This window comes from Anolis sagrei, chromosome 2 (genome assembly GCF_037176765.1).
Source record: "Anolis sagrei isolate rAnoSag1 chromosome 2, rAnoSag1.mat, whole genome shotgun sequence".
Taxonomy (NCBI): Eukaryota; Metazoa; Chordata; class Lepidosauria; order Squamata; family Dactyloidae; genus Anolis; species Anolis sagrei.
This window is the reverse complement of record NC_090022.1, coordinates 176509250-176532993: the sequence shown is the minus strand read 5'-3', so window position 1 is coordinate 176532993 and position 23744 is coordinate 176509250. Positions and strand designations below refer to the sequence as shown.

General features: G+C 41.9%; 1 protein-coding gene across 1 annotated transcript in view; it reads right to left on the bottom strand.

Moving 5' to 3' along the window:
- L1CAM (L1 cell adhesion molecule) overlaps window positions 1–23744 on the bottom strand; it is a 214721-nt gene that overhangs the window by 85762 nt on the left and 105215 nt on the right. The window contains exons 6-9 of the mRNA XM_067464195.1: window positions 20407–20529; window positions 17688–17858; window positions 13450–13561; window positions 2389–2573 (exon numbers count right to left, since the gene is read on the bottom strand). Of these exons, the coding sequence (XP_067320296.1) occupies window positions 2389–2573; window positions 13450–13561; window positions 17688–17858; window positions 20407–20529 (591 nt within the window). The remainder of the gene's footprint in view (window positions 1–2388; window positions 2574–13449; window positions 13562–17687; window positions 17859–20406; window positions 20530–23744) is intronic.

The window sequence follows — 23744 nt, the reverse complement described above, 5'->3', positions numbered from 1 at the left end:
GTATTTTATGGTCTTGGCACTGATTGTGAACCGCCCCGAGTCACCTGCGGGCTGAGAGGGACGATATATAAATATAGTAAATAATAAATAAATAAATAAATAAATAAATATATCGGGACCAACCCAGCCGAAATTATTAAGCTTTAAACTTCACTGGATTTCAAAGTAGGAGAAGTGAAGCATACACATAACTTTTTCCCCCACGGAAATCAACTGTATAGAAACCTTGTAGAAATGGGATTCATCTCTATTTCTACAGAGGTTTTCATTATAAGACGTGCATTGCAGGGAGGGAAGTTTTGAGGATTGCCAAAATTGGTGGGGTCCTCCTCATCCATGTTCTCACTTTGCTACAGAAATTACTGTTCCACTGAGAGATGAGGTTGGCAGCAGAATTTTCACTGAGCATAGATTTAAAATTTTTTTGAAAAAGACATTGATAGCCTGTAAAACTGAATTCATCCGGTTTTCATTTGTGAATTCATCATTGGGATGCTTGCCAGCACCCTTGGCAATATTCTAAGAAAGTGTAAGCCTCAAGGGTGTCCTCAGCAGCTGAAAGGCTGACTGCGATGCCCCTGGAAATCTACTGGCCCGCACAAAGAGTTGGAGAAGATGGTGCACTTGGCAGCAAGGGAATACAAGCAGTCCCCAAGTTACAAACATCCAACTTACATATGATTCCTAGTTAAGAACAGGGGTGAAACAAGAGGAAGTGAAAGAAATCTACCTCTCAGAAGGGAAATTCACTCCTGAAAGGGTTATTATCATGGGGAAAAGTTCTCAACTGAAGCTTTACCAACAATCCTTGTTTCCACAACAAGCCAAATGTTCAAAATCCAATTATCATGGGGACAGAAAATGAGATGAAGTCTTCTGAGCAGGGGCCCAGACAGCAAAAGAAACATTAGTAAAGGTAAAAGTTTATACGTTCATAAAGCATAGGTTTTTTTTTATTAAACTTTATATAAGTAAAGGTAAAGGTTTCCCCTTGACATTAAGTCTAGTGGTGTCCAATACTGGGGGGTGGTGCTCATCTCCGTTTCTAGGCTGATGAGCCGGCGTTGTCCGTAGACGCCTCAAAGGTCATTGGGACTTTAAAACACAGAGATAAAAACGCGTTGGGCTAGATCTCCTATGCTTCCAGAACACTGGCCAATTGCCTGGGGCCAAGGGCAGTTGATGTCCAAAATTTCTAGGAGGAAACGAGATTGGGGGAGACCGGCTTTCCATCCACACCGCAGATTTACAGCACTTTAACACCACGGATGTGAGAGCTGGATCTTAGGGAAGGCTGAGCGAAGGAAGATCGATGCTTTTGAGCTGTGGTGTTGGAGGAAAGTTCTGAGAGTGCCTTGGACTGCGAGAAGATCCAACCAGTCCATCCTCCAGGAAATAAAGCCCGACTGCTCATTGGAGGGAAGGATACTAGAGACAAAGTTGAAGTACTTTGGCCACATCATGAGGAGACAGGAAAACCTAGAGAAGACAATTATGCTGGGGAAAGTGGAAGGCAAAAGGAAGAGGGGCCGACCAAGGGCAAGATGGATGGATGGCATCCTTGAAGTGACTGGACTGACCTTGAAGGAGCTGGGGGTGGTGACGGCTGACAGGGAGCTCTGGCGTGGACTGGTCCATGAGGTCACGAAGAGTCGGAGACGACTGAACGAATGAACAACAACAACACCACAGCTCCATCCCATGGAGTCCTGGGAGTTGCAGTTTATTGAAACACAAGAGCTGACAGAGAAGGGAAAATATAAAACAAAACTACCAATCCTAGAATTCCATAGCATTTAGCCATAGCCGTTAAAAACCATTAAATCCAGCTTGAATGTTTTTCAAAAGGAAACAGATACATTTAGAGACTATCAATGAATATATATTCCCTCTACTACTAGGGGTAGTATATTAGTGACTGTGGAACATGAATATAAGGATGTTATTCTACTTGTGGGTCTATGATAGGCTTCTGAATGAAACGGAATGGTGGACTAGATAGACTTTTGGTGATGAAATATAGTCTCAAACTGCTGTAATTCTGTACCCTACTGTACTGTAGACACTAAGTGAGACTTAAAGTTTCAAAAACGTACCATCTGGATGAAAAAATAACTTTGAGAGGTGTAGACCATCAAAAATGACCTTTCCACAACGCTGAATAAATCATGCTCTGTATGGGTTTTTTTCTTTCTTCATTAAAAAACGATAATCCTGACATTTTGCTGAATATTCCCCTCTACCCTAGTGGGACCTGTAATAAATAACTTCTTGCTATTTTTTAGGGAGCAGTCACACACCCTTTCCCCCTCCTGTGAGCTCCCAAACTTAGCCGATGCCCCTCATTCTTATCACAGCAACACCCAAGTATTATGACTGTGAATATACCTTCAACGTTAACAGTGTATGTCAGGCGGATTTTGCCGTGGTCATTCTCAGCAATACATTCATAGTCTCCGTCATCGTCGTCGGTCACGTTTAGGATACGCAGGGTTTTCTTTGCATTCTCAAACACGACATTAGGTGAAAGGTTCATCCTGTTCTTATGGGTCCATTCCACAGACGGTGTGGGGCTGAGGAGGGAAAGGAAGAGTAAGACAATAGGTTTCATTTTTAAAGGCTTCTAACTCTTTCCCAGGCAACCTAGTTTCAGGGCTTGAAGCGATATTTCACAAATTAGGTTCAACTCCCTCCAGTCCCTATCATTTGCAGTGAAGCAACAGTGTTTATAAGTCAATCATTTGTATCCATGGATTGAACATGCATGGGTTCCATTGTTCCGTTGCGCACTGGGCCTGTAACAACTGTCTTTTCTATAGGACGTATACTTTAAGCCCAGCGGGAAGCCTCAAAGAGAGGTTCTCAGGGATTTTTCTGAAGTGATGGTCTTTAGAGTCTTTAATGGTCAACAAAGTATTATCGAACAAACAACAAATCTTCAATGCTTGCCATAGATGCAGGTGAAACGTCAGGAGAAATGCCTCTAGAACATGGCTCTATAGCCTGAAAAAACCCACAAGAACCTAGTAAATCTTCAATGGTTCAAACAACACTTAAAGGCTTTCTTAGTCTAGTCCTCAATGGACTGGCACCTGACTTTGATTAACTGAACTTTCTCTGTAGGAAAAAAACTCTTTTTAACCTCTCCTAGGCTGTCTATTATCTATGCCTCATCGATGTGAGTCCTACTACCAATTCCAAATGCGTCTGGGTATCGAGTAGACCTACCAGCCGAGGCTTGAAGATATTTCAGCTGGAGTTCCGTGGATCTGTAATGCTGTTCTCCCCTCAAGAATTCTTAGAAAACTTCAGGGCTATTTCCCTCTGATGCTGTGAGGCTGAGAGGCTGTGAGCTCTCAGCCAGAGCTTTTGGGACCTTTCCCCTGGAATTTCTGCTTTGTATCCCCAGATGTTATTGAGAAAAGTAAAGGTAAAGGTTGTCCCCTGACATGAAGTCCAGTCATGTCTGACTCTGGGGTGTGGTGCTCATCTCCATTTCTAAGCCGAAGAGCCAGTGTTGTCCGTAGACACCCCCAAGGTCATGTGGTCGGCATCACTGCATGGAGTGCCGTTACCTTCCCGCCGGAACGGTACCTATTGATCTACTCACATTTGCATGTTTTCAAACTGCTAGGTTGGCAGAAGCTAGGGCTGACAGCGGAAGCTCACGCCGCTCCCCGGAATCGAACCTGCGACCTTTCGATCAACAAGCTCAGCAGCTCAGTGCTTTAACCCACTGCGCCACCGGGGAAAGGAAGCTTTTATATGGGATGAGCTGGTCTACATCCTATAGCTTAGCTACCTTGTGTGAGACTGCCCCAAAAATGGCTCCTTTCCCTCCCAGAGCCCTGATCAAGGGACGGAACCAAAGTTTAATTATGACTGATAGGTGGCCTGTCCTATGACTGCAAAACAGATAACAAAAAGAAAATAAAGTTGGAGCTCCTGGTACAGCCGTACCAGCACATCCATCATCTACAGCTTGTAAATATTTCTAAAATTCCAAAAATCAAACCTTGATTTTATCATTTTATATAAAAGACCCATTTCACTGTGCCATTGTATAGAGAGACTTAAGCATCCTTGGATTTTGTTATCCTTGGTTGTGTGGCTGGATCCAAATCTCAACAAAGAGTCCAATGTAATTGGTTTCCTAAATCACTACTTCTTAAACTGTGGGTCCCAACGCCAAATGAGGGTCTCTTAGCTCAATATTGGGGTCCTGAAAAATTGGGAACCCTAAAAGTTCTCTGAACATTACATAGTTGCTATTCTAGACATTTACATGAATCTGCAGTGCAGTGTTTACAGTGGGCTCTGCAGGAGTGCAGTGAGCTCTGCAGAAGACGCTTCAGCTGTAATTTATGAATAGGCAAATAGGCTGTACAAAGCTTTGGAGGTCTGTTTCATAATTAGGAGATTTGGATGATTCATTAATACAAATCCCCAAAATCTCTGAATTACTAATCAGAACAGGACCCCCTTTGAAGCATTACAAAATGTAAAGGAAGCCTCTCAAACATTTCTGAGAGATTAGTAAAGATTTGTTGCTTCGGAGCATTTCAAGTTGTGTTTTTTTCAGTGTAACATACTCCATAATTGTTTGGGTGGTAGGAGGGCAAAGTGGCTGATGTAATTGACTATGACATCTGCATGTTGTTTTTTCTCCTTGTCAGCCAATCACATGGCTTTCTGTAAAGCTGATCTCCTCCCCTCAGTGCCTGTCTTTCTTTATATAGTAGGAGAGAGAGAAAAACCTTTTGAAAGTCCTAAAAATCAGTATATGAACAAACCTTTCTGAAACTTTATAGGATTGATGCCCTGATTATTTTGTCACATTTTGCAGAAATTCAAGGGGGTACTTCTTGTATGTATGTATGTATGTATATATTAGGGCTAGGCGGTTTCGTTTCGTAATTTCATAATTCGTTAAAATTTCGTTATTTTTTTTATAATGAAGCGATATTGAACCATTCAGGAGCAACTAAAAAACGAAACAAATTTTTCCATTTCGTTTCGTAATTGTTTCGTAATTGATTCTTTATTGATTCGTTATTGATTCGTAAATGTTTCGTTATTATTTCCGCATGTCTGGTGCAAGTTTTAGGGTTGCTGTTTGTTTTCTCAGTGAAAAAATATATAATTATCACACCAACAGTCAACAACAGAGGGAGAGGGAAGCTTCAGAAGTTTTTTTAGCGTATTGCGCGATCGCGGCTGCCATTAACGAATCGATTTGTAATCGATTCGTAATTGTTTTGTAATTGGTTTTTGATTCCCGAAATTTCGTAAATATCGAATTTTTTTAAAGGAAATTTTCGGAATTCTTTTAAATAACGAAACGCAAAAAACCCCTAAAAACGAATCGAGTTTAGAAACAAATTTTTCCGTGTTTGGACAGCCCTAGTATATATGTGTGTATATTAGGCTTGGGCGGTTTCGTTCGTTAATTTCGTAATTCGTTATTAATTCATATTTAAATTAGCTTACGATCCAATATTGAGCCATGCAGGACTACTGTGAGGAGTAATTAAAAATCGAAACAATTTTTCCAATTTATTTCGTATTGTTTCATAATTGTTTCGTAATTGGTTCAAAATTGTTTCGAAATTGTTTCGTAATTGTTTCATAATTATTTCCGTATGTCTGGTGCAAGTTTTATAGTTGTTGTTTGTTTTATCAGTGATAAAAAATAAATTATCACACCAACAGTCAACAACAGAGGGAGAGGGAAGCTTCAGAAGTTCCCCCTGTCCCATTTGGAGGGTTTTTTAGCATATTGCGCAATCGCGTCCGCCATTAACGAATCAATTCGTAATTTTACGAAATTTCCTATATTTCGAAATTTTTTAAAGGGAAATTTCGGAATTCTTTAAAAAAACGAAACGCAAGGGCCCCCCTAAAAACGAAACGAGTTTAGAATCAAATTTTTCCGTAGTTACCCAAGCCTAGTGTATATATATATTCCTGAAAATTAGTGAATGACTAAAACATTCTGAAACTTGGCAGGCTTAGAGTTGTAAATGTTGCCTACAAGTGCCAAGTTTCATCCTGATGACTGTAAAAAGGACAGAGAAGCGAGCCTCGAAATTGTCCCCATTGCTGCTAATGGAACAAATCTTAACTAAACAATTACGAAGCTTCAGAGATTCAGTTTACAAGACAAAATGGTATTTCCCACATCACCCCACTGAATCTTTATGAAACAAATGGCTAGTCAGATTTCAGCTGCTTTACACACCTCTAGTAAATCACAAATGCTGATTTGTTTTGACTATTTAATATATTTGTAGACCCAGGGTAACATAAAAATGTCTTCAGTCAAAAGGGGTCCCGAGTGGAAATGTTTAACAAACCCTGTTCCAAACTAGTGGGGGGAAACTTCAACTATAAATATAGAACTTATCCCCACAAGACTTTAAACAGAGGATTTAAAAAATATTTTATGGAGAAGTGAAATGTCCATGTTGCTGCTGCTGCTGTTGTTGTGTTATCTTTTGTTGCTATCATCTGCTGTCATGATGGCCCTATGAATGAGCGACCTCCTTGATATTGCCCATTGTGAAATGTGCTTGCCCTATCTAAAACATCCCAGAAAGTACAGGGTTAGTCAAAATGCATAGGCCAATAAGCCATTCAATTGAATGGCTTATTGGCCTATGCATTTTGACTAACCCTGTATATCTTTGACTGAGAATTACTGTGTTGCATCCAGACTTAATTTCTACTGAAAAGCTTAGTCATTAGGCTTGGGCAATCCATGGTTCTAAATGGTTCTAAAGTACTTACAAAACTAAAGTTCTGGTGGTGAAAATTTCAGAACTCTAACAAAACTCTCAAAATTTCATAATAAATGGCAGTTCCTAATTGGTTCCGTCATTAAAATCACCAATAATGAAATAATAATAAAATTTTGAAAGTTTTGTTAGAGTTCTGAAATTTTCACCACCAGAACTTTAGTTTTGTAAGTACTTTAGAACCATTTAGAACCATGGATTGCCCAAGCCTATTAGTCATAACTATCTCATCCCATTGGTTATTGTGACTAAGGCTGCTGGGAGTAAGAGTTCAGCATTCAGAATTCCCAATCCTGCTAATCATAGTGACCTGAAAAAATATCCCATTGAGAGAATATCCCGTTGAGAGTATATCCCAATTTTTTTTTGTCGTGTCAGGAGCGACTTGAGAAACTGCAAGTTGCTTCTGGTGTGAGAGAACTGGCCGTCTGCAAGGATATTGCCCAGGGGACACCAGATGATTTGATGTTTTATCATCCTTGTGGGAGGCTTCTCTCATGTCCCCGCATGAGGAGCTGGAGCTGATAGAGGGAGCTCATCCGTGCTCTCCCCGGATTCAAACCTGCGACCTGTTGGTCTTCAGTCCTGTCGACACAGGGGTTTAACCCCCTGTGCCACCGGGGGCTCCATCCCATTGAGAGCATATCCCACTGAAGAGCATATCCCATTGAAATCAATGTTCATTGAAATCAATGTCCCACCAGGGGCTCCATCCCATTGAGAGCATATCCCATTGAAGAGCATATCCCATTGAAATCCATGTTCATTGAAATCAATGTCCCACCAGGGGCTCCATCCCATTGAGAGCATATCCCATTGAAGAGCATATCCCATTGAAATCAATGTTCATTGAAATCAATGTCCCACCGGGGGCTCCATCCCATTGAGAGCATATCCCATTGAAGAGCATATCCCATTGAAATCAATGTTCATTGAAATCAATGTCCCACCAGGGGCTCCATCCCATTGAGAGCATATCCCATTGAAGAGCATATCCCATTGAAATCAATGTTCATTGAAATCAATGTCCCACCGGGGGCTCCATCCCATTGAGAGTATATCCCATTGAAGAGCATATCCCATTGAAATCAATGTTCATTGAAATCAATGTCCCACCGGGGGCTCCATCCCATTGAGAGCATATCCCATTGAAGAGCATATCCCATTGAAATCAATGTTCATTGAAATCAATGTCCCACCGGGAGCTCCATCCCATTGAGAGCATATCCCATTGAAGAGCATATCCCATTGAAATCAATGTTCATTGAAATCAATGTCCCACCAGGGGCTCCATCCCATTGAGAGCATATCCCATTGAAATCAATGTTCTGAATAGACATTTATAGGACTGTCCTCTAATGACTCTGTTTAATATGTTTTTCCCAACAGCAGGGTAACAGATTTAAGGTCATTAAAATTTCATGGCAATTCATCAACCAAGATTTTTAAAACTATGTGACACTGTTAGCAGGCAGCACATGAGTCAATTCTCTGTCAGATGACTACAACCCACGCTATCAGAGCTACTAAAATATTTAGCTAGATGTCAACAAATGATCAGAAGGATACCAGTGCCTATGGCAACCTATATCAGCTCGTCCTGGGTTTTTTTTTTTTTTTGGGGGGGGGGGGGGGTTGCAAAGTGTCACTTAACGCTTTTTCCATTCACTTAGACCAAAAATCTTTTGGCCAGCTAATATCAGTCAAAGGTGAAAAATCCAAAGACCCGTTTCACTTTATGGTTATGCATCTTCAAATCACTTCTGACTTGGGGTGAGCCTAAGGTGAGCTCATCACAGGACTTTCTTGGTGACGTTTATTCTGAGGAGGTTTGTTGTTCCTTTCCTCAAAGACTGAGGACATGACTTGTCCAATGTCACTCATGGTCTCCTTGGCTGAGTGAGTGAGAATTTGAATCTTGGTCTCCTGCAGCCATAGTCCAATAATCAAACCTCTAATTTTACTGTCCTGTGCAGAAATATATTTTCCTGCTCATTTGGATGAAGCCTGCAAATGAAACTCTCTATCAGTAGATTAGCCTGTCCTGCATTCATCTATCTTTGATATTACTCTAATTCAGTGGTTCTCAACATGTGGGTCCCCAGATGTTTTGGGCTTCAGCTCCCAGAAATCCTAACAGCTGGTAAACTGGATGGGCTTTCTGGGAGTTGTAGGCCAAAATGTCTGGGGACCCACATGTTGAGAACTATGCTCTATGCCAATGGTTCTCAACCTGGGGTCCCCAGATGTTTTTGGCCTACAACTCCCAGAAATCTCAGCCAGTTTACCAGCTGTTAGGATTTCTGGGAGTTGAAGGCAAAAAACATCTGGGGACCCCAGGTTGAGAACCACTGCTCTATGCTAAAGAATTTTGGCATATGATACACAATGATATACAAAAGATTCTTAAAATACAAATAAAAAGGAGCCAGAGTATTTCCTGCTTGGAATGCTTGATTTTGAAGGAGAGAAAAACATGGATATACATTTCAACTATATCTAACCACCGCAGCTTGAATTGTATATGCTAAGGCTTGGAGACAGAAAGAAATACCTCCAAGAGAAGATTAGCAAAATAAAATACTGGTAATAATGAATATGGATGAACTAACTTACTGGCTGTCGCCAAACGATGCAATTCCAAAAAATACACACAAATTGAGATTTGGTAAAAAGCTACTTTAAACAATGAAAAATAGAGATAATTACTTGAAAGAAGTGAACTGAAAATAAAGAAGTATCAAAATAGGGAAGCAACTTCCCTAACAATAGAGCCGAAAAAAATTAACATAAGAACTTCAAAGACTAGATGGAAGTCCTTTCTTTTTCTCCCCCCCCCCCCTCTTTTTCCCCCTTTCTCCCCTATGAACCATCAAGGTTACTAAGATCTTCTGGAGGGCCCTGCTCTCGCTTCGCAATCGCGTCTGGTGGGAACGAGGGAGAGGGCCTTCTCGGTGGTGGCCCCTTGGCTTTGGAATTCCCTCCCACCAGAGATTAGATCTGCTCCTTCCCTCCTGACCTTTAGAAAACTAATAAAAACCTGGCTTTGGAATATGGCATTTGATGATTGAGTCAATAACCCTTGTCTACATAGAATCATAGAATCATAGAATCAAAGAGTTGGAAGAGACCTCATGGGCCATCCAGTCCAACCCCCTGCCAAGAAGCAGGAATATTGCATTCAAATCACCCCTGACAAATGGCCATCCAGCCTCTGTTTAAAAGCTTCCAAAGAAGGAGCCTCCACCACACTCCGGGGCAGAGAGTTCCACTGCTGAACGGCTCTCACAGTCAGGAAGTTCTTCCTAATGTTCAGATGGAATCTCCTCTCTTGTAGTTTGAAGCCATTGCTCCGTGTCCTAGTCTCCAAGGAAGCAGAAAACAAGCTTGCTCCCTCCTCCCTGTGGCTTCCTCTCACATATTTATACATGGCTATCATATCTCCTCTCAGCCTTCTCTTCTTCAGGCTAAACATGCCCAGCTCCTTAAGCCGCTCCTCATAGGGCTTGTTCTCCAGACCCTTGATCATTTTAGTCGCCCTCCTCTGGACACATTCCAGCTTGTCAATATCTCTCTTGAATTGTGGTGCCCAGAATTGGACACAATATTCCAGATGTGATCTAACCAAAGCAGAATAGAGGGGTAGCATTACTTCCCTAGATCTAGACACTATGCTCCTATTGATGCAGGCCAAAATCCCATTGGCTTTTTTTGCCGCCACATCACATTGTTGGCTCATGTTTAACTTGTTGTCCACGAGGACTCCAAGATCTTTTTCACACGTACTGCTCTCGAGCCAGGCATTGTCCCCCATTCTGTATCTTTGCATTTCATTTTTTCTGCCTAAGTGGAGTATCTTGCATTTGTCCCTGTTGAACTTCATTTTGTTAGTTTTGGCCCATCTCTCTAATCTGTCAAGATCGTTTTGAATTCTGCTCCTGTCCTCTGGAGTATTGGCTATCCCTCCCAATTTGGTGTCGTCTGCAAACTTGATCATCATGCCTTCTAGCCCTTCAGGATGGCGATGAATTGTAACTGTATTGACGACTTGGCTTGTGTAATGTGATGATGTTTTTATTGTACTTTATATTTTAATGTATAATGATGATGCATTGTGCTGTTTTGTATATTACTGTATATGAACACATATACAGTGTTCATATACACCACCTCCTCGGAGGTGAGAAGACCGGTATATAAAACTTCTAAATAAATAAATAAATTTCTTTGCACCCTATGGACAGGTTTTTTAATGCTTCTTGTTTCTTGTTTTTCGTTGTTGTTGTTTTTCCCTCTCTACCCCAGCTTATTTCCTACTTTTCTATCTTCTTTACAATATTCCCCCAATGTATTGTCGAAGGCTTTCATGGCTGGAATCACTAGGTTCTTGTAGGTTTTTTCGGGCTATAGGGCCATGTTCTAGAGGCATTTCTCCTGACGTTTGCCATAGATGCAGGCGAAACGTCAGGAGAAATGCCTCTAGAACATGGCCCTATAGCCCGAAAAAACCTACAAGAACCTAATATTCCCCCACTTTCCATGTAACTGTATACTCTTTCAATATAAAAATTAATTGCAAAAAAAGAGAGAACAATGCTCTAATTTTATTGCCTCAGGTAATCCGCATCACTTACCTATGTTTGCACAGATTGTACAAGTTTTAATTATTCAATGCATTAATAGAACCAGCAAAGTTGTGAATACGAAGAAAGCAATTACTGTGAACCACAATAAAAATACTGCAAGGTACTATCTTTAGGGAAGTTTTCAGTCTTGCCTCTATAAAAGATACATATTTTTGAAATCTGCTGATAAAGTAAATATGGGAGGCACTGAAAGTGATCATATAGATATAGCAAATATAGATTTTTTTGTTCAAGTTTCCTAACTCAAACCTTAGTTAGAAAACTACGTTCTGAATTTTTCATTTGCAGGACTCCAAAAGATCCATACAGCTTTTAGGGAGCGGCAGGGAAAAAAGCAAAGTCACTTTTGTTAAACCTAATGCGATTGCCAGATGGATAGCTCATCCTACAGACATGAGTCACAGGCTTGCTGGCAAGAAAGGACGCAGGAGGAACAGATCTCATTAAATGAATATTGGGAAGGCTTGTTCACCTGGCTGTCTGTGGTGAGTCAGAATAGGCTCCGGACAACCAAAGGAGAATGTTTGTAAGTCAAAAGAAAGGCAGGGATGCTCCATAAACTTACAGAGAAATTGGAGAGCATTGACGATATCTGCTAATTGATGGTTTAGGAGGAGGTTAGATTTTTCATGTGCAATTCACAGGGATTCTGCAACAGTAGGTAGTTGCAAGATGAATGAATCCACACTGATTTAGATAATTTTAGGGAGAATACCAGGCATATTTGTGAATTAGCCAGAGCATAAAGAATAATACATGACCTTATGCCTGGAGAACCTCCGCCTCACACTTATGCTGGACTAGAATAACAGAATCATCGACTCATAGAATCATAGTTGGAAGAGACCTCATGGGCCATCCAGTCCAACCCCTGCCAAGAAGCAGGAATATTGCATTCAAAGCATCCCTGACAGATGACCATCCAGCCTCTGTTTAAAAGCTTCCAAAGAAGGAGCCTCCACCACACTTCAGGGCAGGGAGTTCCACTGCTGAATGGCTCTGCTGAATGGCTCTCTTGTAGTCATTCTACAAGTCTTGTAGTGAAGTTCTTCCTAATGTTCAGGTGGAATCTCCTTTCTTGTAGTTTGAAGCCATTGTTCCATGTCCTAGTCTCCAGGGAAGCTCCCTTCTCCCTGTGACTTCCTCTCACATATTTATATATGGCTATCATATTTCTTCTCAGTCTTCTCTTCTTCAGGCTAAACATGCCCAGCTCCTTAAGCCGCTCCTCGTAGGGCTTGTTCTCCAGACCCTTGATCATTTTAGTCGCCCTCCTCTGGACACATTCCCGCTTCTCAATATCTCTCTTGAATTGTGGTGCCCAGAATTAGACACAATATTCCAGGTGTGGTGTAACTAAGGCAGAATAGACTACAATTCTCATTTCCACTTGCAATTGACCATTCTCTTTCTGGGGTCTCTGGGAGCTGAAGTCTAAGGCCTTATATACAATTCTTATATCCCAGGATTTGATTCCAGATTATTTGCTTACCCCAGGTTATATGACAGTGGAGACTCATATAATCAGTTCAAAATAGGTAATCTGGGATCAAATCTTGGGATATAAGGACAGTATAGAAGGGGTCTAAGACATCTAGAGATTCAAGATGTCTTAAAAACATATTATCACCAACGCTGTATGAGCTGATTCACTGGCTAGCCACCATTGTCAGAGTTCTTCACCATGAATCTCTGATAGTGCCTTAGGCCCCTTCTACACTATCATATAATTCAGATTATCAAAGCAAATAATCCACATGATCTGCTTTGAACTGGATTATCTGAGTCTATACTGCCATATAATCCATTTCAAAGTGGATAATCTGGATTTTATATGGTAGTGTAGAAGGGGCCTTAGGATGCCACCCTACACATGAATCTGGGAGTAAGACCCATTGAGCTCAATAGGACTTTGTTCTGAAAATGAAACACATAGGATGGCACCTCCAGGGTCTTTTCCAGCAATACCGTTCTCTGTCAACAAACAATCTTCCCCAACAACTTACAGTCCAGCCACGATGCACTCCAGGACCAAGGACTCGCCCATTTTTGCCACATACGTAGTCTGCTGCTTTTCCGGCATGATTAGCATTGGCTTCTTGTGTGATAAAGTGTTGGCTGTGGAAGAGAAAGAAGGGATAGTGATTGTGCAGTAAGACACCCAACAGAGTGAATTAAATGCAATATGCTAGGACTCTTACTAAACAATTGGTGGTCTTGACTGCTTCCACACACAGACCAAGCTGTGGAGGGGCCCATAGTCCAAGAGGAGAAGGCAGAGATAGTTTCTGTGAAAATGGTGACTCACCCTCTCTACCACTATTAGGATCATGAGATGGAATTGGCTTTTTAAATATAAATGATCTAGGGCAGTGGTTCTCAACCTGGGGTCCCCAGATGTTTTTGGCCTTCAACTCCCAGAAATCCTAACAGCTGGTAAAATGGCTGGGATTTCTGGGAGTTGTAGGCCAAAAATATCTGGGGACCCCAGGTTGAGAACCACTGATCTAGGGGTTCCTGGTAGTCACTGATTATCTAGATTCGGCACAGTCTGGCTTTATGCCAGGGCATGGGACTGAGACAACCTTGGTCGCCTTGGTGGATGACCTTCGCCCGGAACTTGACAGGGGAAGTGTGCCCCTGTTCATTCTGCTGGATCTCTCAGTGGCCTTCGATACCGTGGACCACCATATCCTTCTGGGACGCCTCGAATACATGGAACTTGGAGGTACTGTCCTGCAGTGGCTCCCGTCCTATCTCGGGGGACAGAAGGTGTTAGACAGAAGGTGTCCCAGAAGGTGTTATTGGGTGACACCTGTTTGACCCCACAGCCCTTGTTCTGTGGAGTCCCACAGGGCTCAATATTGTCCCCGATGTTGTTTAACATCTACATGAAGCCGCTGGGGGAGATCATCTGGAGTTTCGGAATTAGGTGTTATCTCTATGCAGGTGTCCTCCAAATCTGTCACTCCTTTCTACGCATTACCAAGGAGGCTCTTCGGACTTTGAATTGGAGCTTGGCAGCTGTGTCGGACTGGATGAGGGCTAACAAATTGAAATTGAATCCAGACAAGACAGAGGTCCTACTGGTCAGTTGTAAGGCCGAACAGGGCATAAGGTTATACAGCCTGTGTTAGATGGGGTTACACTCCCCCTGAAGATGCAGGTTCACAGCTTGGGAGTGATCTTGGACTCATTGCTGAGCCTGGAACCCCAGGTCTCAGTTGTGGCTGGGAGAGCTTTTGCACAATTAAAACTTGTGTGCCAGCTGTGCCAGTATCTTGGGAAATATGATCTAGCCACAGTGGTCCACACTCTTAATACATCCTGAATAGATTACTGCAACGCGCTCTATGTGTGGTTGCCTTTGAACCACACATAGTTGGACTAGTTGTAACTCCAACTAGTCCAACGGGCAGCAGCTAGACTACTCACTGGAGCATCATACATGGAGCATACCACCCTCCTGCTATGTCAGCTCCACTGGCTGATGATCCAGTTCCAGGAACAATTCAAAGTGCTGGTCTTGACCTATAAAACCCTACACGGTTCCAGCCCGGTGTACCTGTCTGAACGTATCCCCTTCTACGTTCGACCTTGAAATTTAAGATCTTTTGGGGAGGCCCTGCTCTCGGCCCCGCCTCTGGCACAAACATGCCTGGTGGGGATGAGGGCCTTCTCGGTAGTGGCCCCCCACCTGTGGAATTCGCTCCCTGGGGAAATTAGATCATCTTCATCCCTCCTCTCTTTCAGAAAAAGTTGAAAACATGGATGTGGGACCAGGCCTTCGGGTGACTATGCTGACAAGGATAATGACAATGAGGACAAATTGCTATGGTAATTGACACTAAGGACAAATTGCTATGGTAAGCTTGATGGAGTCTCCAATCTCAGAATCTCGGCTAGCTAAGGCCATAAGGCTGTTATATCTAATCACATTTCAAATTGAATGGATTTAATGTTTTAATTGTATGCAATTATTGGTTTTATTATGTATTATTATGTACTCAAATTGTGCTGGCTAGAAGCCCCCCCCCCCCCCTCGCCCGGAGGTTGAGAAGGGCAGGGTGCAAATATTTGAAATAAATAAATAAATACTGTTTATCGTATTTTTTATGTATTGTTTTAACTTTTGTGTTCTCCAATTTATAATACAAAGTAAATAAAGGAGCCACCAGTGATTATGTGACACAGACTGTGGCAGAAGAAATAAATCCCTTATTTCCAACACAAAACTGCAGAGATGAGTTGGTGGTCCCACTGATTTCTTCTCAGAGATAGCCATCACTATTTGCAGCTTTACCCACTGCCTCAAAGACAATCTCCAGGGGAATTGAACTACAACTCCCACTCATTCCCAGAAACAAAGTGGTTATTGGTGTTGTTGCACCACAGACCTGGAAACATCTATGACCACAGCTCCATGCAAGAGTCCAGAATATAAGCAAACAGTTTACTGTAAAAATACATCAAAAGTATAGGAAAGAATAATAAATAACAAGAAGATGTATATCCAAAAAGGTTTAGCAATAAGCAATAATCCAATAAGAATCCAAACGTATCATACAGATTCAAAGGTAATACAGTCCAGGAATAGCCAAAAAATCACAAGAACAGCTTAAATTTACAAGCACAAGGCATACTTAATAAAACTTGATCATGAATACAAAAACAGGAACAAAAAAACACCCATAATACTTGAAACCAAAACCAAAGGCTTGACTTGAAACAAGAACCAGAGAATTCAAGCCTAGCTTCTCACTCAAACACTATGTTGCCTGAACTGACTCTTAGGTAAACAACTTGCTAATTAATAGCCACCCATGAAAGTATTTCATTTCCCATGCATTTTCTCCACCACTTTCTCAGGTAATCGCTTTGACCTGCGATGCCTATTCTCTGCTCTGTTCTGTAAACAAAGACTTTTGCTGATTTCCATAGCACCAGGTGTTTTCTCCCAGGAGCCTTCTGTATCACTTAATTCTTTGCCCGACTCCTTATCTAATGTTGCAGTTTCTGGCTCCTCTAACTGATCTTGAAGCCTTGTACTTTTCAAGGCAGAATTCTTACCAAGAGAAGCATCAATCCCCTGACTAGAATTGCATCACTTTGTGCCCCAGGAAATTCCACAGGCAATCCCACAATCCTCTCTAAATTATCAGTAAACACATCAGTCTCAAGAGCCTCAAGATGATCTACATCACAAGTTATAGTTCAAAATATCTCAAGGCCTCATGTTAATAAGGTCTGCCTTAATCGTCATCCTCTTATACACACTTCTTCTTTCTGTCCTATATTTACACACACACACCCTTTCTTTCCATTGGCAGGTGAAGTTGTGTTTTATTTAGGGCACTTCATGAATTTTATTTATGTGTATAAAGTACATCCCTTTGGACACTGAGGGACGCTTACTCCAGCCACCCAGAATCTGACTGGCAACCATCACCCAGAGGACCTTTTCATTGGCTGCCCCAGAACACTGGAATAACCTGCCAGAAGAGCCCTGACAGGTAAATCAGCTGTCAGAATATAAAACAAAATGAAAGACTTAATTCTTCTAGCAGGCCTATGTAGTCAACTTTGAAACCTGAGGTTTGTATTTGCATTCTATTATTGCTAGATGTTGATTTTGTACCCTGAGTTTGGTGTACGTTTTTATAATGGTGTGTATTTTATCTTATTTATTGTATGTATTTTATGTGCATATGTTTTGACAGCTGCACCCCACCTCAAGCTGTTAGGACAGGTGGGTAACAAATAAAAGGCATCACTATTATTATTATTAAGTGGTATGGTGTATTTTCCATATTTATTGGAAATTATATTTTAGATTCTGCTTTAAGTGCTTTTGATTATATTTAACAACATTGATATAATCCTTTAACATGTATACATTAATGTTTTAGCTTGATATTTTTAAATGATTGGAAGCAGCCTTCAATCTTATTTTGGGGAAAAGACAGGAGACAATTCATTGAACAAATAAAGTATACACAAAAGGGCAGTCAGAGCAAAAATACAACATCACACGATTTCAGAATCCATGCCAATTCAAGAAGTTACATCAAAGAGACACTTTAAGTCTCTTGAGCCACTCTGGTTTTCCTTTTTAGAGAGAGAAAGCATGATACCAATCATCAGCATCTTTATTTACCCAAAAATCAAACTGAGTGAGCAAAAGGTAGAAATGCACCCGCTTATCCCCGTAATTAGCCATTGTTTTCTCAGTCTCCAAACTTACTTGTTGTAACTTTCAGTTCAATGGGCTCTTTCTGGATGATGAGGCGGGGACCTTGGAAATGAGCGTTGCAAATGTAGTCTGGTCGGCTGTCCGTCATCTGCACATTGGCGAAGTAAAGATTCCCATCCTGGCCTATGGTTACTCGTTCATCCTGCATGATGTGTTCAATCCCTGGTGAAAGCAAGAGAGAGTGGGACACAATACAAAGGGATGCGATTCATAAACTGGGCTCAGGTCACCTGCAACTTCCACTTTCCCTACTCCTTATTAAACCACCCATTCGGCATTTGCATCTGATAAACAATGCTGTAGTTCACAAAGATATATCCTAAAATAAATATTAAGTATTTTAATATGGTACAAGACTTTTGTGTGCTCTTACTGAATGTGATTTAAATTTGATTTTCAAACAAGGCCTGGGAAGTACAGGCAATCCCTGTGTTGCGGACAAAATAAGTTCTACAGGTTTGTTCTTATGTTTGCATGTGAGTCAGAACAGGAACATTTTAAAGTGTAACTCCAGCCAATTATTATTATTATTAGTTCTAGATAGCATTATAACATTTTGTTTAGTTGTCTGTGCCCCTATTCAGAAGGTTTCATACACTTTCCATCCCTGTAAGGCCCGTAGCCAGGATTTTGATTTGGGGGGGGGGGGTAGTTTGATTCAGGGGGGGGGGCTGAGTTTGATTTCGGAGAGGGGGGGTGAGGATCTACCCTAGCAAACCTTTTGTATCGTTATCCCAATACCCCCATGCATATGGGATATATTGATCATGGTGATCAGATCATGATATTAATGTACCAATAAGGCCTTCTCGAGGACCACCCTGAAAATTGGGGGGGGGGGGTGAAGCCCCTCAAGCCCCCACCCCACCCCACCCCTCCAGGCTACATGCCTGGTCCCTGTGATAACTGCATTTCGAAATTTTTGGAGTGGTGCTAAAACATCAGTGGAGGCCCCCTTTCCCCGTGATAATTCTTTCAGGAGTGAATTTCCCTTCCCAATGTCATATATAAGTCAGATGTTTGTAACTTGGAGACTGCCTATAATTGCTTGCAATCAGTGAATCATTTGTAATTAATTCCTGTATATAACAAAATATAATATAACCCAACAAAAGGTAATAAGGGAGAATGTCACTTCTTTTCTTATGGAACTGTAACTGATTTGGATTAGTCGCATCATTTCTGAGAGGGAGTGGGAATACATAGCCTCATTAATTAGGTGTGTTTTATGTTATTGGCCAGAGGCTTCCAGCCTTCTGATTTTTCAAAGCGACTGAATGGTAACTAATTTAATTACTTTTGAGTTCAGGCAAAACAGCCAGAGATATATTACAGCTACCTTTCATAAGGTAAGTCCAGCTGATCAGATCGTCTATTTCACTACTGTGTCTATACTAACTAATTCAGGGCCTTTCCACACAGCCATATAGCCACAATATCCAGGTAGATAAACTACAAGGAACCTCCAGTGGTGAAATGGTAAACACTTGTGCCAGCTGAACTGGTCGACTGAAAGGTTGGCAGTCCGAATCCAGGGAATGGGGTAAGCTCCTATCTGTCAAGCTCCAGTTTTCCATGTGGGGACATGAGACATGACATGCACCAGGACTGTGGCGCAGCTGTCTGAATGTCAGCTGCATTAAGATCACTTCTGATCATAAGGTCATGAGTTCGAAGCCTGCCCGGGTTGGAGTGAACTTCCGACCAATTGTGTAGCTTACTGTCGACCTTTGCAACCCAAAAGACAGTTGTATCTGTCAAGTAGGAAAATTAGGTACCACCTATGTGTGGGGAGGCTAATTTAACAAAATATACGAGGCCATAAAAAGACTCCACAAAGCACTCCAGCAAAAGCATACGGGGAATGCGGAAGTACTTCATCAGTGTCGCAGATGGATGATGAAAGCGACAGCTCCCCTGGTGGCCAGAAAAAAATTAAATAGCCCCTGACTGTTTGTCTATATCTGTTGTGTGTCTTTGGCATTGAATGTTTGCCATATATGTGTACATTGTAATCCACCCTGAGTCTCCTGCGGGGTGAGAAAGGCGGAATATAAATACTGTAAATAAATAAATAAATGAGAGAAACCTCCCACGGGATGATAAAACATCAAACATCCGTGTGTCCCCTGGGCAACGTCCTTCTCTTACACCAGAAGCAATTCTCTTACACCAGAAGCAAATTGCAATTTCTCAAGTTGCTCCTGACATGAAAAAAAAATCCACAATATCTGCTTAGAACTGAGTTATCTGAGCCCACAGTGCCATATAATCCAGGGCCCTTTCACCCAGACATATAACCTAAAATATCAAGGCAGAGTAACCCACAATATCAGCTTTGAACTGGAATACTTAAGTCTACACTGCCATATATCCCAGTTAAAAGCAGGTAATTGGGATTTTATTCAGGTGTCTGGAAGGGGCCCCAATTCAATGTGGATTTTATACAGCTGTGTGGAAGGGGCCTCAGATGATAGCTGAACGTGGGAGAGCATGTGTGCTGCCAGTAACTACTCTCCCACAAATCCAATCTGAGTTCAGAATCCAGTCCTACTATTTCTGAAAAAGAAATCCCAAGATGTTTTCTCAAAATAGCAGGCTTACTGTCAGCATTTCTGATTTAGTGCATCAGCATTTGGCCACCCTGCCTCGGATCTTCCACAACGATCACAGCTAAAAAATCTCCGGGAATTAGGTCGGCAATACTCACTGCTATTCAGCCAGTAGATTTTGGGAGGAACGGCACTGATAGGTGGGTTGCAAGGCAAGATTGTGTGTGTCCCTTCTTCCACCGTAATGGGCGCCACCTTCTCTTTCGGCCACTGTGGGGCACCTGGAAATCAAGAAAAGTGGGGTACAAAGGGAGACATTTGTGAGCAAAGTGCAGCAGGTGAGGATAGGACTAAACGTATTTATTTATTTAAAAGGTGGACTGAACATAGGAGCAATAAAATATTAATAACAGCTGAGCACTAGCTGGAAAAATATGGGCAGGGATCTTAATTCCCAAACAATGTTTATATTTGCAAGGAAAGACAGTAGGAATGTGTGAATGGACAACTCTAATATCTCCATCCTATACTCTTATATAAGATGCCTTATCCTTTTAAGAGATAATTTTGAAGACAACCCCCCACCCGAAATCAATTACTGGTTTTTTATACCACAGTCTTCAAGGTATAAAAGAGGCTGAGCCTCCCAGAGGAAAGGGTTGTAGAGTTAGGTTACATACCCAAAAGATGTCCAGGAAGCACATAACCCTTCACCCACAACCTTGTCCCAAAGGCCTCATCCACACAGCTGTATAAAATCTACATTGAACTGTATTATATGGCAGTGTGGACTCAGATAACTGGGTTATCTGAGTCCACACTGTCATATAATCCAGTTCAATGTAGCTTTTATACATCTGTGTGGAAGGGGCCCAACTTGTTCTGGGAAAAATTGCCATGTTTAGAAGTTGAAAATACAATAGTGCAAGGCTTTGTAGCTCCAGGACTGGTTGAGTGATGTTCTCCTCACTTAATCCTAAATCTCAGAGGAGAAAGCAGCTCATATAAGGATAATAATAATAATAATAATAATAATAATAATAATAATACTTCATTTGTACCCCACTACCGTCTCCCCAAGGGACTCGGTGCGGTTTACATGAGGCCGAGCCCACAATACATAAATACAAGCAATAAAAAAACATAGACAATAAAATATACAACATTATCAATAAGACAACACACAGTTAAAAACAGTGGGAAGGCCAAATGTAAAGTTAAAATTGGAAGTAATGCTGGGACATGGACAAAAAGGTGATAATGGTGTTTGTGGAATGGCATACGAGCAGACCTAAAGAAATGTAAAGTGCTTTGGAGGACAAAGTGCTATGGGATCATTATTCCGGGAGGGCACACTGGAACAACCACGTCTTCAAGCTCCTCCTGAAGACTGCCAGAGTTGAGGCCTGTTTGATGTCTTTAGGGAGTGAGTTCCAGAGTCGAAGGGCCACCACTGAAAAGGTCCTCTCTCTCGTCCCCACCAATCGCGCCTGCGATGCTGGTGGGATTGAGAGCAGGGCCTCTCCGGATGATCGAAGGGATCGTGTGGGTTCGTATATGGGGATGCGGTCACGCAGGTAGGCAGGTCCCAAACTGTTCAGGGCTTTGTAGGTAAGAACCTGCACCTTGAATCGGGTCCGGTAAATGAATGGCAGCCAGTGGAGCTCCTTGAACAGAAGGGTTGACCGCTCCCTGTAAGGAGCCCCAGTTAACAACCTGGCTGCCGCCCGTTGGATCATCTGGAATTTCTGGGCCGTTTTCAAGGGCAGCCCCACATAGAGTGCATTGCAGTAATCCAGTCTAGAGGTGACTAAGGCGTGGACCACTTTGGCCAGATCCGCCTTCCCGAGATACGGTTGCAGTTGGCGCACAAGTCTTAATTGTGCAAAGGCCCTCCCGGCCACCACCGACACCTGAACCTCAAACGTAAGTGAAGAATCCAGGAGGACCCCCAAACTGCGGACCTGTGACTTCAGGGGAAGTTATTCATTTGGCCCTGACCCTGAGCTGACTGGCCCTACCATTAGATAAGTAGCTGAAGATGGAAGGGGAGGACATCTATGGGAGCTCCCTAGCTGTTTACCTCTGTTTGGAAAGTAGTTTTAGTTGTCCCACATAGTCTGCGGTAGGCTACTTATGGCTACTTAAATTGGCTACTTAAAATGTTGCCTCAAGAGTCGTAGCGGATGCCATCTAATCCCTGTCAGCTTCTCCGTATGGAATAGTCAGGGGCATCACCTTGTCTTGAGCTGTCCTGCCATATTGAAAAGGTCTTCCACACAGACATATAACCCAGAATATCAAGGCAATATCATAGTAGATAATCCACAATATATGGCAGTGTGGACACAGATAACCAAGTCCAAAGCAGATAGTGTGGATTATCTACCATGATATTGTGGGTTATATGGCTGTGTGGAAGGGCCCTTGATCTGGAGGACCTAGAGATTAGGGAAACGCTACAGCGGAAGACAGCTTTGTATAGTGATTTTGGAACTCACTATGTGGTGAGATTAGGCAAGCCCGAACCCTAGCAGCCTTCAAGAAGGATTTCAAAACTTGGCTCTTCAATTGTGACTTTGGAGAGTGACCATCCTTTTCTTTCTTGTTGTTCCTCCCATAATGTCCTCATATTACACTTCCCTCCACCTTTCTGAAGGCCTGTCTCCACTATTCCGTCCCCTACGAGCTCCTCCCTTACAAAGATACCTTTTTTAATTTTTATCTCATCTAGAGTTTTATCATTTTATGTCGTACATTTGGCCTGCCCATTGCATTTGATTTTTCATTTTGTTACTTTGCACTGTTTTATTGTACTTTTATGTTTTTACTTATTTTATTGTGATGTTATTTTTGTCTTTTTGTATTTATTTTGCTTTAATGTATTTCTGGGTTTGGCCTCATGTAAGCTGCCCCGAGTCCCCTTTGGGGAGATGGTGGCGGGGTATAGATAAAGATTATTATTATTATTATTATTATTATTATTATTATTATGGCTGTTGTATTGGATCACACGTCGGACACTTCCCAAATGTCTAGGACTGTGTGATGTATCGGCGAATAATGTGTGCAGATCCCAGTAAGGTGGCCTTTTGCAGCTGGCAGATGGTAATCTTGTCAGTGTCGTGTTAAAAAACAAAGTATGGATGTCGATGTCGCAATCCCAGGTGACAACAGGATTGCAGAGAAACAACTGGAAAAGCTGACAAGATATATATATTTAATTGTTTTTATTTAGAATATTGTGCTCCCGAGAACGGAGATAGATAGATAGATAGATAGATAGATAGATAGATAGATAGATAGATATAAAAGCTGACAAGATATGAGGATGTAAAGATCGAACTGCAAAGACTCTAGCACAAGCCAGTCAAGGTGGTCCCAGTGGTGATTGGCACACTGGGTGCAGTGCCTAAAGACCTTGGCCTGCACTTCAACACAATCGGCGCTGACAAAATTACCTTCTGCCAGCTGCAGAAGGCCACCTTACTGGGAT